Raw genomic sequence first — 17,015 nt, 5'->3', positions numbered from 1 at the left:
CTGGGGACCTAGCGGTAGGACCTACATTCTTTCTCCCATCAGATCCCAGAACTGGTGGGAGACTCTGAAACAGACTGCAGAGGCTTTAAAAATAGAAGTTAAGTTGCTACTGGAGAAACATGGAGAATTCACTACTTGAAAATCTCTAATTATAATATGTCAAGAGTAAAATACCTTGTCAGGAGCAGTATCTAGTATAATACAGTATCGGCTCTGTCAACACATGATCCATGACGTGTTTGGATGTCTACATTAAATAGACGTTTAGCAGAAAAATGTCCTATAGGGACTCATCTTAGTCCTTGGGGAAGAGAAAGGATGACCTGGTGAGTCTTTTCTGTCTGCACTTTCCTCAGCTCTGATTGGGAGTGCTGGTGGGAGCTCTGGGTGCATCCTGCTTCCCTTTTACAGATTCTGCACTTTGTGTTAAATCATGTGCATATATTAGATGTTCTTGGAGCCTACCAGATGGATGGATGTTTTCTCGTACCCAAAACTACTGGGTTTCTCAAAGAAATGATGTCCTTGACAGTACCCTCAGACTGGCATTAAGCACCGTGCACAAAGGACAGTTAGGGTAATTCCAGACACAACACTAACCTATGGAGAACAACTTAGGCATGCTAATACAGAGCTATGTATTCTAGGGTTGGGAGAATGTGGGTCTGACCCACTTGGAGGGTAAATTCCTTGGGTAATGCAGAACCTGGAGTGGAAAGAGGGTACGCTTAGTCAGTGCATGAAGATGCAGAGACACTTTGAAGTGAACTTGTCTTAGACCATGTTCTGCTTGGTTGGGTCACGAAAGTCCAACTGAAAAGTAGGTCATGGACAGCAGAAGCACCTTCCATATTGGCCAAGAGAAAAGCATATGGGATGGAATCATTTGTACTAGAAAACAAGATGGCTCCTTATATGTTCCTGCCTCTCCCCAATGCTGGGCAAGCTCCTTGCTTCAGTTTATAATGGTTCCCCTTCCTATGAAACCTCCTGTAACAGTATGTTCCCCTCCACCCAAACATTGCTGGAGAAGACCAAATGGCCAGATAACTAACCTTCCACAAATTCACACTCCCTCAGCACCAAGAGGTGCTTTTTGCCCTTCAGATACTCTAGCAATCATCTGAGCCATACTCCTGACACGTTTGCTCAATTTCAGGAATCATTCTATTGCGTCCCCAACTCCTCCGCTTCTCTGTATTAGCTGATGGTGACCTCATCAGCTGATGGTGACCACTGAGACCATGAAGACAACATAGAAGGAGCTCTTCACAGGATCTCCTGACTTTGAGATTGCTCCATGTGGTAGTACATTCACTCCTTCTTCTTGCTGTAGTCTGAACATTCCTGCCTCCCCCCATTCACATGCTGGAGTCCTAAAGCCTCAGCAAATGGTGTCAGAAAGGGTTATTAGGTCATGAGGTGGAGCCCTCATGAGTGGGATTAGTGTTCTTATGAAGGAGACCCAGAGAGCTCCCTTGCCGCTTCTGCCATGTGAAGACACAGGGAGAAGGCACTGGCTATAAGCCAGGAAGGGGCTCTCACCAGACCACACTGGCACCTTGATCTTGCTTTAACTTCCAGCCTCCAGGTCTGTGAGCCACACCTTTCTGCTATTTATAAGACAGTCTGTGGGATTTTGTTACAGCAGCCTGTATGGACTAAGACACATCTCTTCTGTCTCAAAACTGAAATGTTTACAGATATTCATAGGAGCCTTATTTGTAGTGGCCCAAAGCTGAAAACAATCCAGATACCTATCCACACATACATGGATTGACAAACTGTGGCATGTCGATGCAATGGTTTGCGACTCAGCAATGAAAAGCAGTGAGCTACTGATTTGTCGTACAAGTCAGATGAATCTAAAAGCAATGATGCTGAGTGAGAGAAGCCAGGCAAAAAGAACCCAAAACATTTGAGTTTGTTAATATAAAGTTCTAAAAATTAAAAGCTAAGCTAGAGTCAGAGAAGCAGATCCATGGGTTCCCCTGGGAAGGAGGTAGAGGCCAAGGAGGAAAGATCATAGAGGGGTATGAGACAACTTTGAGGGTGATGGATATGCTGCTTACACCGTCTGTACATACGTCAACACTCATCAAATCTTACACTGTAAATACACATAGGTTATTGCATGTCAATTATATATTAATAAAGCTATAAAAAACAAAGTATTTCTTCTTCTTTCCTAGACTACCTGCTCTATCTGTATACCCTTGGTCACCTCTCCTGAGTCATCATTCCCCAGCTCTTGTTTCCTGTCCCTACCACCTGTCCCCACAGGTGCCTTCTCTTCGGCATAAAATAGGATCTGAAATCTATTCCTGTACAAACTGCTTTCTCTGAAATCTTACACTCATTGGTTGTTGTCTTTTGTTTCTCTTTACTCCAAGTGTTTATGATGGGTAGTGCACTCTACTCCCCCGCCCCCCAATCATTCCCATTTATTTCTCCACTCCTGCCCCTGCCCCCCGTCATCTCTCCCCAACACTCTAGGGGCACTGCTTTCTCTCTGTCTCCAGTGATGCCAACTTCAATAATGTCTTCTGAGTTCACACCTGCCACGCTGCCCTGACAACACTCTTCTGGTTCATCCTCCACACTGGATACCCAGTGGACATTCCATTCATATCTCACTCGGCTCCGTGCTTTCCAAACCTCACCACTTATGAGTTTTTCAAGGATCTGCCTACTCTTCTCTTCATTCCCTATAATTTGCAAATGTATCTATTCAGGCCTCTCCATACAATGGCTCACCCTTAGCTCTGACCAGTTTCTGTCTATTTATTACCTCTAGCGAGAAGATTCAAAGAACCTTATCAATGAGTCTGGTGGGCTCATTCTTGGTCTCTATATGTGGATATGGGGCTCCTCAGTGGCTCCAGGGATGAGGCACCTATTCTCAGCTTCTGAACAGATAGGACACCATGAAAACCAAGGAAAGAGAGTGATTCCCAAGGCTTGTCTTCATGGTACTAATCCAAGGGTCTTTCCCTAGGAATCTGGTATGATGTCAGGAGCCTGAACTTCCAGGGACCATCCCAGAAAACTAGAGAATGGAGTTGGGCAGGAAGAAAAAGAGCCTGAAGTGGATCTTGTTGGAACCTAACACATATGTGCCAAAAAACCAAGCTGTGTCTAAAGTCAGGCCACCTTTAAGACTTTTTGTTGTATAAGTCAATACATTCCTTGCTGAATTTTCTGTTACTAGCAACCAAAAGTTTATGAAATGCATATTCTTTCAACCATGATGTTGAGGGACATCCCTCCACAAGTGTTCCTTCCATCATAGAAATACACTAAAGCCTTAAAAATCTATGTTCTAGAGCTTGTCACGTTATAATCATAATAGAACAGAGAGCACATCTGCTCACTGTTTCATGGTGACACCGTACCTAGGGTACTCTGGACACCTAACACCCTGTTCAACTTTGTGTTGGTCTCTAAAGAGTTTTTTTTTTGAGAGGAGGATGTTGAGCACCACAACTTCGCAATTGGATTAAGGTCTCCTTTTAGGTACCCATCATTAACCCACCCTTTTAAAATTTCATTTTATAACTCTTCTGGCTTAAACTCTTCTAGGTGGTTCCCCATTGCCTCTAATGTGGAATTCCACCCACCTATCAAATCCACCAGGCTTGTGGGATATGATCCCTGGTGACTGCCCCCATTTCATCCTTTGCCACTGCACCCCCAAACCTTCACAGTGGCCTCTTTTAAATTCTTTGAATAAGTCAAGATCTTTTCAACCTTGGTATTATTGGCCTCAGTACTCCTTCTATCTGGAAAGATCATCTTCTCATCTTTAATACCATCTTCTTGAAGACATCATCCTAGACTACTTATCTGCTGTCAGTACCCATGATCTTAATCCTCCGTTTGTACCTATCTTTTTCTAAAGAGCAGGTATCACAATTTGCGTTTCTACAAGCTGTTTGATCTACACGTGTTCACTCTATGACTTTCACATAAAGTTATAAGAGAAAAAGGATTATTTCTGTTCAGTTCAACCATATGACATGGGATGAGTCCTGGCCATAGTAGATGCTTAAAAATATTCATGAATGAATGAACCTTCCATAGCAAGTTAGTATACTTGCTGTGTATTGACGATTAATGGATAATGTCCAATTGGACACTATTATCCCTTTTTTAGTCCTAAAATAACCTTCTGAGGCCCCACCATCATAGACTGTCACAGAATAACCCAAAACAAATAAATAGCAACACCATCACTATAACCTGGTAGTCAACACAATGGTAACAAACACCTGCTAAAACAGCAAGCCCATTCAATGAAGTCATCCCTAAGTTTGAATAGCCAGCTATACAGACAATAGCAGCACTAATCACAAAACCTCAAATGTGTTAATAATCCAAATGCCCGTCAGTGAACGGAGGGACATACAGGGTGGCATATCCATATAATGGAATTATATTCAGTCACAGAAAGGAATAAAGTACTGATACATGCTACAGTGTGGATGAACCTTGAAAACATTCTATTAAGTAAAAAAAGCCAGTCACAAAAGGTCATACATGGTATGATTCCACTTTTAGAAAATACTTGGAAAAGGCAAATCCATACAGACAGAAAGCACATTTGTAGGAATGCGGAGTGTCTGCTTAATGGGTACGGGGTTTCCTCCTGGGGTGAGGAAAATGTTCTGTAACTAGATATGGTATTAGCTGCACTGAAGTCTGAATGTTCTCAATCCCATTGAATTGTATACAATAAACTCACTAAAATGGTAAAATTCATCTCACAGACATATTTTACTACAATTAAAAAAGGGAAGGTGGGCAATACACAATGTTAGAATGTATACTATTTTTAAAAATCTCCAAACCTAACCTCCAAAGGAAGTACCAGGTAGCAAAGTACTAAATGGTTACTTGAAAGTCCAAAAAACCCCTCCTGCTTCAAACCAAGAAATTCCTTCACAAATTCTGGTTTTTCAGAGGCCTGGGGCAGTAGAGAGAGGCACAATTGCCTTCCATCTATAAAATGTTCTGGATTAGAGGCTTGGTGTGCCCAGGCTTGTAAAGAATTCCTCAGAACAAGATTTCTCAAATGTACAGATAGATCTTGTGGTGTGCATGGTTATTTTAGGTCATGCACAAATGAACAAGTGTTTAATTTTAATAATTAGTTTTGTTTAAGCTTATCTTTGATTCATAACCAACAATGCTCCTTTTTAATTTATGGTGGTGGTAAAATGTATCTTTTTTTTTCTGTGGGCTTGCTTCTAATCCATGGAATGCATTCACATGCAATAAAATGTACTCTTTTTGGTGTATAAAGTACTGTAAACAAACAGCCACCATCAAAATATAGAATACTGCATGAGCCCCCAGAATTCTCTGGTACTGTCCATTTGCAGGACAGGCCTCCCCGACCCCACTACTCACAGAAAACACAAAAGAACACAGGTGAATCTCAAAGAAGATATGCAGAAGGCTAAAGAAGCTGAAGAAGACAGGGGCGGGGACGGGTAGGAGCTGTGGATGGGCATGAAGTCTCTTTCTCGGGGACAGAAATATTCCGAAATTAGACTGTGCCAAATGGTTGCACAACTCTGCAAATGCACAAGGAATTGGTGACTTGTGCTCCAAAAATCAGTGAATTTTATGGTATATAAATTATACCTTGATAAAGCCGTTTAAAAAATCACACAGTATATAATTCTACTGAGAGGACATTATTCCAGAAAAGGCAAAACAATAGGAACAGAAATTATATGAGCGTTGATTTAAAATGCGTTGAATTTAAGTAACAGGAGAGGAGGCCTGCAGACAGGTGAATTCTGCGAGCTGCTGCGATAGGGACGGGCTCACGGATTGCTCTGTTCCAGGAGCCCTTGTGGGGTGGGGTGGCTTACCATCACCACCCCGCCCCCCCCCCCGCCCCCCAGTGCCCGGGACCCGCGCCCACTTACTGTGGCGGTGCCCGACACGGTCTGCGCGCTCGTGTCCGCTGCGCTCTGCTCGGAGTGCGTCTGGGCGGGAGGATACAGGTTTAACGTGTGCTCAGGGACGGTAGTCTGGCCAGTGTACTCTGGCGCGGGGTGGGGATGAGGGGCCGTGTATTCCGCGGGGATGCCGTTCTGGGGGGGAGCAAACTGGGCCGAAGCGTAAGGCTGAGCCATTGTGTCTGGGGCAGCTGCGGCTTCCTGATTACCCTGGAAAACCAGAAAGGGGGAGAGAAGGTGAAACATGGTGAGCACGAACCAGGCAGAACCTCTCCCTGGGGCCCAAGGGCGAGCACTCCCCCGACACTTTGCAGGTGCCAGAACTGTGCCAAGACACAGAGACGGATGCATCCCGCTTAATCTGCGCCAGACTCTGTAAGGAAACAGTACCTGTCATTTATATAGACCCAACCCCATTGCGCAGATGCAGAAATCAAGGCTGAGAAAGGTGCAGGGCAGTCACATTCCCCAAGCCATCCAACCCCATAGCCAAAGAGTGAGAGGGTCTGTGCCCTGCTCGACTGGATTTTTCTGGCAGAGCCTCCTTATTTCATCCCCATTTTGGAACATGTGAGCATGTAGTTGTCTCCAGTGACAGCAGAGTCTTGATTTGATACTTAAAATGCCAAGAGAGAGATTAAATTGAACGTGTGTGTTCTTGAGAAGAGAGACAATTCATCTAAGCGTTTGAATTTAATCAAAGTTTTATGTGACTTGGCTCACATAATGGGATGGGGGGGGGTCCTTTTAATGGTCACTGTGTGTGTGTGTGTGTGTGTGTGAGAGACAGAGAGAGAGAGAGAGGAGGAGAGAGAGAGAAGGAGAGAGAGAGAAGGGGAGAGAGAGAGAGAGAGAGAGAGATGTTCCCAATGCTAATATGAAGCAGCCAATGGGAAGTCAAGGCCTAATTTGGACAAAGATGGCACTCTGTGATACTGTGTTCACCATTTTAAGTATCTTTGCAAAATGCTGGACTTCACTCAGCCTCATTAGTCAATGCCACCCCCCATCCCTTGCCTTATTTTTTTTTTAATAAGCAGAGTATTATATAACAATTCACCCTTCCAATCTAGGCAAAACATGCAGTGTGATAATTACAGTCAAGTCTAAAGAATTTTTAAAAAATCCCTGAATTCAAATGCTTCCATTTCAGGAAATCTCTCTCTCTCCACCCCCACCCCTACCCTTATAACTCTACTACCCTACACACACACACACACACACACACACACACACACACACACACACACAGCCATCAGAAACTGTAACCCAGAGGGCCAAATTTTTCATGGTCTCAAGAGATGGGAATGCATAGTCAGAGAGAGAGAGAGAGAGAGAAGCTTAGCAATTAAGCACACCAAATAGCTGCCTCTTCCATTGTCTGTGGTCAATTAGATGTGACTTCAGCCCTCATATAATGATACCAGGGCAAAAATGTCAGGATTGCTCACATCTCCTCAGTCCTTGCCACCAACATTTGAGAGCCTCTTCAGCTAAAGCAACTTGAGTGCAGCAAAAACATTATGACATAGAAGGGGAGAAAAAATAAGTTTATTCTCAGAGCAGCCCACAGACCTTGTGCATTTGTTTAGAGGGGACCTTAATTAGAATGTTAAAGACGACACTTTGAAGAGAACGAAGCTTAGGATAAGTTTAAACCATTTTACAAGTGAAAACATTCCCATCGCGCGCCCTTTCCTCCCCCAGTCGAATGTCTCCAAATGTCTGTGGCATTGGAACCAGAAATGCCCAGCCACTGCTTGCTTTCTAGCATCTTTTCCTAGCATCTGGGCTGAGCCGGGTCTGTCTGTGCTGTGCCTGGATCCCTGTCCGTGGAAACTTAACCCTGACTATCCTGAAGAAGCCAGAGGGGACACTCATGGTCATTGCTGCTTAGTGTGCTTTTGTCTTTTCTTCAAGAAGAGCACCTGCTTTCTCTTTAGGGGACACTTCCACTCTCAGCCCACAGAGTGCAGACGTGGCTGAGCCCCGCCTCGGATCACCTCCAGACAAAGTCAAGATACCCTGGCTAATCAGAGGACTATAAAAATAATTCAGTCCTTGAGCTGCCGCTTGAAAAGGGACCACCTAAAGCAGAAGCCACAACATGAGGACAACGGAGCCCAGAAACTGAGAAAAAAGTGAACTCAGCCCTGGCGACATCATGGCAGGTCTTGGGTCCAGCTCTACCTGCAGTTAGTTAACACCACTGTTTCTTTTAGTTCCACGTGTCAGTAAATGTCTCATTTTTTAAAGATAGTTTGTTTTCCTGTTACTTACAAACAATAGAGTCTGGACTAGAGAGAATAACAACATCCTCTCCTGTTTATAAGCCAACTAGCACCCTTCTCTTCTACGGGGCTGCTGAAGCAACATATCCCTCTGTACACAGATTCCTTGCGGACGCTACTTCTCTCTGGCCGGCAAGACCTTGAAACCCTCCAAAGGGAAATTCATTGTGCCAGATTCTACTTCTGGCCAAAGGCCTGTTCCATTCCCCCCCACACCCTCGATCCAGCACACCTTTGAATTGAAAACCAGACTTGAGAAAATGCCCAGTGTGGCCCCACGGGGACATGAAATGCCCAACAATGGCAGAGAGATGGTCACACAGAGAAGACGCTTTCCCTCCTGTGCCTCTATCAGAAAACAGTGTTATTGAACAATTATGTCCATGGGGCCTTTCTGCATGCAGAGCAATCTCAGGAAGAGTGACCTGGCCTCTGCAGGTTCCCAAAACCATCAGGGGCTTTCTCTTAGGATCTGGGCTCTCTCTGCAAGAGGAGAAGGGCTTGCCCTCAAGAAGCCAACAATCACTCCATAGTCTCAACACTGTTGACTCTACCCATTCACTGCCCCTGTGCCTGGAAAGCTCTCTCTACTCCCTGGTTTGACTAGTCTTGCTGCCCTTTTGGGTCCCCAAACAAGTCCTCTAGCCAGCTTTCCCTGATGCTGAGCCCACTTCAGCTGTGTGTCCTCTATGCTCCACTGAAACTTATGACCACATCTCACATAACTGCTAGTGCTGCCGCTGGAAAGAGCACTAAGGGCTGGGGACAGTGTCACATTCTCCACTCCATCTCCAGTGTCCCACAGCATGCTAGCTGCAGTGTAGGCATTTATAAGTACTTGCTAAGTGAATGCATGCTTGACTGATGAGCTTTAGGCTCTGTGAAGCTTAACCTGGCAACAGGACATAGGGCAGGTCCCGGGGAGTAGGAGAGGGGTTGGCAAATGACCCATGAGACAAGCCTGGCCCACTGGTTGTTTTGTAAATAAAGTTTTACTGGGACACGACCATGTTCATTGCGCTATAATGGCAGAATTGAGTAGTTGTGAGAGATCCACAAAACCTAAACTATTTAACCATCTTGCCCTTTGCAGAAAAGTTTTCCAATCAATGTGGTCGAGGTGTCACTAAATATGAGAACATCAATTAAGAAGGCACCACTGCATAAATAGTTTGGGCAGGAAATAAAGTGGACAGTAAAACCAGGAGAGAGTCAAGGGGGGGGTGCATTCTCCCTAAAATCAAGGAGGTATGCTCAGCTAGAGCTGTGGATGGGCAGTGCTGAGGATGGCGCCCAGCAGAGGAGTGAGTCTTCTTCAGAATGTGGTTTCCATTTCTGCAGGTCTGCGCTCGAAGCACACATACACACACATACACAGGCTTCACACTCAGCATAGTGGGCTGCAGAGGGGAAGATCCATGATGTCCTCAGGCTTCTGTGCTCAGGATAAAAGCACCCCTCTCCTCACAGGTGCTCAGAAGGCACACTGATGGAATTTGGTTTCCTCTCAGGCCTGGAAGGTACTAGGCACTGTGCTGGGGGCTTTGCATCAGTCTTTCTTTTTAAAAATTTAATTTATTTTTATTATTTTTTAAATGTTCATTTTATTTTAGAGAGAGAGAGACAGAGTGTGAGCAGGGGAGGGGCAGAGAGACAGGGAGACACAGAATCCAAAGTGGGCTCTAGTCTCCGAGCTGTCAGCACACAGCCTGACACAGGGCTTGAATTCATGAACTGCGAGATCATGGCCCGAGTGGAAGTTGGATGCTCAACTGACTGAGCCACCCAGGTGTCCCTGTATCTCTTACACAGGATGACTGCTCCCTGGGGGACAGCCGATAGTGTGTGCAGACACTTTAGGTTGTCACCAGTGGGGAGAAGGGTTGCTGCTAACGTCTAGATGGTAGAGGCCACGGATGGTGCTAGACACCTTACGAGGCACAGGACAGCTCCCTCAAAGGACACCTGAGCCCCAAGTGTTCAATGTTCCCACACCCAGAATCCCTGTTCTGCACACATTTGTTGTGTCTCTCATCCCGTGTTACTTTGCTGTGGAGGACCCTGCAGCAAGGTCACCACGACAAGTAGCTCTTAGGGAAGTCAGGAGCTGAACTAAAGCCTGGGTGTCTCTCATCTGCCAAGGCTATCACCTGGTGGCAAGGTTCATTCCCATTTTTAAACATACCTTTCTCTGTCATACATATACCATGGCCTCAGGACCTGCAACTCACCCTCCAGGAAGGCAGGTCCTGGGGGATGTGGTGCAAAAATACCAGTGTCCCAAAAGCCGGACTGGCCCCTGGTGAAGGTTAGAGCGGCAGCCTGGGAAATCTGTGCCATGTAAGCCCAGGGCCTAGCGTCATGAGGCTCTGAGGCCATCCTAGGCAAGGGAAGGGCTAACTGGGGACAAACCACCAACCTCTAGGAAGCCTTGTGCATTCTGGCACACCCCGGGCACTGAGCCCTAGGGTTGTGTCTGTGGCCACCCAGGAACCTGCAGGTGGCATTTGGGTCCACGGGGCTTTAGACCACACTCCTGTTCCAGAAGTCCTCAACCAGGTGTTAGTGGGACCTCCCGCAGTTACTTATTAACACTGACAGCCATCCCAGAGAGGCCCTAATTAATATTCCCAACATTTGCACTTTGGGCTAATTACAGCTAATATTTAATTAAGATCACTGTGCTTCCTATGGAATTATTTTTCACCTTCAAATGGCTTCAGAGATGTCTTTGTTTCCTCCCCAGCAATGTTCCTGGATTTTTAGCTTGGCTGAAGTGTGTTTTCTGGAAAAATACATGCATGTTAAGGGCACCTTTGGCACTCCAGGTCAAGGCAAATTTTGGGCACACGTAAAGGATCCTGGATGAAAGCTGAGGCCATCTTCATGTAGGTGACAGTGGCAGACAAAAATTATTTGGAGCATTCTGGCTAGACATTCCCTCATTTGTAGAAGCCGCCTGCCTTCCTTCTACTCTGATGCCAACCCCCCACCTTTCCCTAAATAAGTGCAATGATCACAGAAATTCTGATATCTACTGAGTCAGGGTGCCTGTGGGTGTTCCGAGGTGATGAGGAGGGTGATTCTGCTTCGCACAGAGCCCCCACATCACTGAGAAAGTGTTTCAAGAGATCTGCAAACCTAACATCAAATGTTCAGTGCCCAGACTTTCCTAGGTTGCTGACAAATATGCAGGGTTTTTTTTTTTTTTTTTTTTTTTAAGCCAAGACCTTATGTTTTAACGTCTATCATTGCTGCGGCAGAAATGAATAGAAACTTGAAATAAGGAACATTTATTAGGAACGCAGAGGAAACTTCCTTGTCCTCATACAACCAAACCTCAATTAAAGCAGAAACTCAGCAACAGCAAGACGATGTGGGACCCCGTCACTACCCAAGACACCCCAAAGGGTAGCTTGGGCTCCAGTTACTGGAGGCTCCAAGTTACAAGAGGATTATTAAAATGCAACCAAGCCTGAGTCACCAAAGCAAAAATAAATGCCATTTCAATTTAAATATTTTACTGAAGCATGAAATAGCCAGGATATTATTGCTATTTTAAGACAAACACCTTAATCTGACTATTAGTATAGTGTGTCGACTCTACTGCATACAGACATTCAGAGAGGCATCTTCAAACACAGGAGAATTGCTTTGGTCACTAGAACTGCCCGCACCTTAATTTCCTCTCGGAAGCGGGCTCAGGAGACAGAGTCAGACAGAAAACACGAGATTTTTTGTTTTGTTTTTACCCCCAGACATCTCCCTTCTCCCGATTCATTGCCTAGGTTTAATAAAGTAGTTTTTAGAAACTAATAAGAGAACAAAGGGTGGAAACACATCAGACTTTGCAAAATATTTTGGCCCCAAATCTAATGCAAACCACATTTCAACTGAGGAATCGTCTTTACGTAGCAGAGCACGAAGTGGGGATGTTCTTTTCACGGTAACTGCCTGACTTTCAATGAAGGGGGGGAGTGCCTGGTTTCGGAGCTGCCAACGTGTCCTTTAAAATAATGAAGTAATTTTTTCTGTGTGCGTGCAACTGCTTCCCCAGCTTTAACAGTCCAACTTCTTGAATCATCTTTTCCCCTTTGGCTTCTGGAATTGATTTGTCCCCAGTGCACTTCTTGCCCCGAAAAACCCCTTCTGGCCTCAACACAGTCCTTATAATGAAGACATGCACAGGGATTGTCCAGCCCTGCTAACCCAGTGATCGCATCCATCCGCACAGCCAAGAAAAGCAGCCACTCCCGGAGGGACCCCCCACCAACCCACACTCCTGGAGGAAACCCTCCCTTCCAGGCTGCCTGCCTGCAGTTGTCGGTCTTGCTGACTGTTTGACTTTAGTTTTGTAGCGTGGTCTGTTCTAGTTCTCTGGCAAGAAATTGCGTACATTCACAGAAAGCCTCCAGTGCCTGACTGAAAAGAGCTAAGCTGTATCATGCCCCCGGGGGCATTGAAACAAAGAAGAAAATGCAAAATTACACCATTAACCTGCTGGTTCCAAGACTAGCTCAGTTCGACACATCAAGCAGAAAGCCGACACACACACACACACACACACACACACACACACACACACACACACACACACACGGCTGAAATCCTCCCCACCCCCCAAGCAGGATTCAAGGAGCAGAGTACGGATCGCAGAGAGCAACAGAGACTTAACGCAAGGAAAGACTTCAGCTTCATTCAAATTCACAATTTTGAGTGAAATATAAAATCAGGAAAAATACCTGCTGCACCATCCTGCTTCCTTTCTCCTCCATAAACTTAGCAGCTGTTCTAGCCCCACACCACAAAGCATCTGCCCAAAGCAAGCCTCAGTTACGAGCGAGGGTGTGCGCTCTGTGCAACGTGTGGACGGCTGGGTGTTGAAGGAGGGGAGCTGAGGCCGCCTGGCTGACCTCCCCCTCAACATCTGACTGCTCCCAAAACCAACCCCAGATGGGACTCTTTCCGCCAGCGAGGCCTGGCCCATCAATCACAGCTCGCCCCTCCTCTGGCTCCTGTTCTCAGTTTCAGGGTGCACACTGAGCAGATGATTATATAGAGGAGGAAGAACACACACACACACACACACACACACACACACACAGCGCTTGCCTACATTAATAGCTGTTTAAAAAACATTAGAAATGGTATCCTATGCATTGCCTGGAGCTGGAATTTTTCATTTCTAAACTAAATATATGGTATGCAAAGTTATGAAATCCACCGGGGAGCCTGCTTACTATCCTATTTTGTTTTATATTTTTAAGAGAGGTGGGGGTGTTGGGGGTAGCGGGGGAAGTGGCAGAGGCAGAATGAAGAAAGAGCTCAGAGACAGAGGAATGCAGATAGGAAAATTTAAAGAACCGCCCTGAGAACATAGGGGATGCATTTATAACAAAGCTGCATGGTTAATTGTAAACTGATCTTAAAACAATGCAACTGATGATGGTTTGGAAGATTTGGAAACCCAGCTGCTTTGCAGACTAGCTGTGTGACCTTAGGCAAGTAGTTGCAATGCTCCGGGCTCCAGTGACTTCACAGTGTGACTGCAAGGGTCAAAATACAAACCAAATCATAACACAACAAGCACATGTGGGGCTTGGCTTATAGTATGCGCTGTATAAACAGATTCATTTATCAGCAAGACTCAAGACCACCTGTGTCCCTATGGACCGTGCATTCAAGAGGGGCAGCAGGCTTTCAAGAAAGGAAGCCACAGATGACCCCCAAATCCCAGTGGTGATCAGTGCTACATAGTACATGCAGAGGGGTCTTGCTTTCTTCTTTTCTTGAACTTTTTCTCCTCTTAGCTCATTTTCCCCTCTCTTTCAAACAAGCAAAAACAAAGCCGCGTACAAAAAAAATCCCCAGTGATTTCAATGCCAAATGCTGTATCAATGCCAAATGCTGCCTCTCTATTTAAAGCTACAAATACTTTGTTCTTTCTTTATTATTAAAACTACAACAACCAGAGTGAAATGTCAAAACAATCTCAGTTTTTATTTGGCCATGTATTCCTTGCTCACCGAGGGAGAGTTTCAAGAGTCCCATCCACCCTTCTCGTGGACAGCTGCTTATCACCAAGCTGCCTTGCCAAGAGAGGAGAGATCTCACTACACTGGAGGGAATGGATGGGGTTTCTGAAGTGATTAAATGTGTAATTAAATCGTATAACAGAGGAGGGGGTTAGGGCAGGAGAGGTTGCCCGGAAGAATTCAACCTTCCTGCTGGTGTGTTGCTAGTTCAGGTAGCCACTGGGTGATTTTTTTTTTTTTTTTTAACTTCCCAGCTCCCCAGGGTTGGAAAGAAAATCTGGATACACAATATTTGTGCCATCCTTCCATTTCCATTTCTTTTTTTTTTTTAATATTTTATTTATTTCTGAGAGAGAGAGAGAGGCAGCATGAACAGGGGAGGGTCAGAGAGAGAGGGAGACACAGAGTCAGAAGAGGGCTCCAGCAGAGCCCGACGCGGGGCTCGAACCCACGAACCGTGAAATCATGACCTGAGCCGAAGCCAGATGCTTAACCGGCTGAGCCACCCAGGCGCCCCTCCATTTCCATTTCTAATCACACTCCAGAGATACCTCTGATGCAGAATTAAAATAAGCATTCCGTGCAGGTTCCTTACAAAGATGGGTCAGCCCCATCTCAGAGCTGCCTAACCATAGAGGACCAGAGCCCCTTCTGTTCCCCAGCTCCAACCCAACACACAGGTTCAGCAGTCACTCTCAGGAGCCATAAGCTGCCTGTGCTCGCAGATAACTGAAGAGCCAAACTTCTGTCCTTCAACCTGGGAAACAGGGACAAGACCAAGACAGACAAATTCTCTGGTGAAGTATGTTCTGGAAGAGATGGAGAAAATGCTCAAAAAACCAACCAACAAACCTACTCAACAGAGATGAGCATTTCCGGTGGAAATAATCAGGGAGACACAAAAGGACACTGGGTCCTAGCCAGTGGACCAACAGAGTCATGCCATGCCGGGGGTATTATTAAGAAAACTAGACTCCAGGTCTCTACCCCAGACCTACTGTCTTCAGATATCTGAGTTTGAGATCCAGGCACAGACAGTGCACAAAGCTGTCCCACGTCATTCTGCCACACAGCCCTGGGGGAAAGTGTTCTGTGTTTTTCAAATTATAGGTGTGATCCCTTGGGTTCTAAAATCCATGGAGGGAGTTATCACGCCAATATTCTTAAAATGAAATCAACTATACCACACTGGAAAAGAATAGAATAGAATAAAATAGTAAGAGTTAGTGTGGTTCTATGAAACTTTTATGTGGGTGAATTGGGTTGCAATGTAAAATCTTTCATGGATTGCAGTAAAATAAGTAAAATTAAAAACACCATGCTAGAAATTTCCAATATTTGTTCCCATTTAGCCTTCTACTTGTACTGTAGCTATAGAATCAAAATCAAATATTGAGAAGTCAGAAGTATAATGGTAGGATTATTGGTAAGTCATTCAACCTTTGTGTACCCTAGCTTCCTTATTTATAAATATAAATGATAATATATATTCTTCCCAATGAGGATCTTGTAATGTTTTAGGGAAAAAGTCTATAGAAATGTGTCTTATAATCTAAAAAGTGCTGTGAGTACATTTCCTATTGTGGGGATGAAATCAATCTTCCTTCTAGTCCAGCAAAGTGTACCCTCTGAAGAATATATGGAGAGGTATGTTGGGTCCTTACCTACCATTTGCCAGCACGGTCCTAGGCACTTTAATCCTCACAGTCATTCTGTTAAGATAGATATTATGGTATCTTTTAAAGATAAGAAAACTGAGGCTCCAACAGGTGAAAAATATTTCCTACTATGGGAACTAATAGATTAGTTAAGTAGCAGGACCAACATTTGAATTAAATCTGCTCTTATTGAAGAATTCTTGCTACTGAATCCATACTAAAATGAAGATGGGGATGATGACAATGACAGTTGTGGTGGTGATGATGAAGATGGAGATGAAGATCATGAAGTTGGTGGTGGTGGTGATAGTGATGATGATGATGAAGAACATGAAAGTGATGGTGCTGGTGGTAGTGGTGATGATGATGATGGAGAGGATGATAGTAAGACAATTTTTCTTGAGCACTAACTACGTACCAGTCATTGTTCTAAGCAGTGAGGATATAAAACTAAAAAAGGGAGCTTTGCCCACATTACCTATTTTAGCAAGAACCCAAAATTGTTATTCTCTTTCTAAGGGCGGTGGAGTCACTTCCTCATACTCACACAACTGGCAAGTGCTAGTGAGCTAAATCTATCATACTCCTAGGCTTTATCTTCTACAATAGTTGGAAATGGGTTCAAATCGGACCTCAATTAGGCAAGCATACAAACCTTGGTCTCCTAACTATACCAGCTTACAGAAAAGCATCTCTGGAACAAAGAACTATGAGATGGCTCTGAGGCCATAACTCACAAAAACAAACAACGATAACCAACAACCAAACAACAAACCAACAACGATAACAAGAATCCGTGTCACAGATTCAAGTGAAAACAATTTGTTTCATTTCATTTCCCCAGCCTCCACAGGGAAGCAAGAGACAGAGAGGCCAGAAGCCATCTTGCTGTGGCTAACAAACACCAGGCCCAGAAATACAAACCAGTGGAGTGGGTGGCGGGCTAGCAATGATGAGGTGTCATGTTTGCAAAATGTTCCTTCCTAATTTTCCATTTGGAGTCACAGAAGGCAACATAGAGGTTGTTTTCCTCAACCATGAGAAGTCAGCGACAATCAA

General features: G+C 44.9%; 1 protein-coding gene across 9 annotated transcripts in view; it reads right to left on the bottom strand.

The window, feature by feature from the left end:
• Positions 1-17,015, bottom strand: part of RBFOX1 (RNA binding fox-1 homolog 1) — a 620,770-nt gene that overhangs the window by 173,391 nt on the left and 430,364 nt on the right. For all 9 annotated transcript variants that reach the window (XM_039218656.1, XM_039218661.1, XM_039218662.1 and 6 more), the window contains exon 3: positions 5,940-6,182. In XM_039218656.1, the coding sequence (XP_039074587.1) occupies positions 5,940-6,182 (243 nt within the window). The remainder of the gene's footprint in view (positions 1-5,939; positions 6,183-17,015) is intronic.

The sequence above is a fragment of the Hyaena hyaena genome, unplaced genomic scaffold (assembly GCF_003009895.1).
Source record: "Hyaena hyaena isolate Hyena2069 unplaced genomic scaffold, ASM300989v1 scaffold_772, whole genome shotgun sequence".
In the NCBI taxonomy this organism is placed as follows: Eukaryota; Metazoa; Chordata; class Mammalia; order Carnivora; family Hyaenidae; genus Hyaena; species Hyaena hyaena.
Note: the sequence above shows the minus strand (reverse complement) of the source record. Positions and strands in the feature narration are given on the sequence as shown.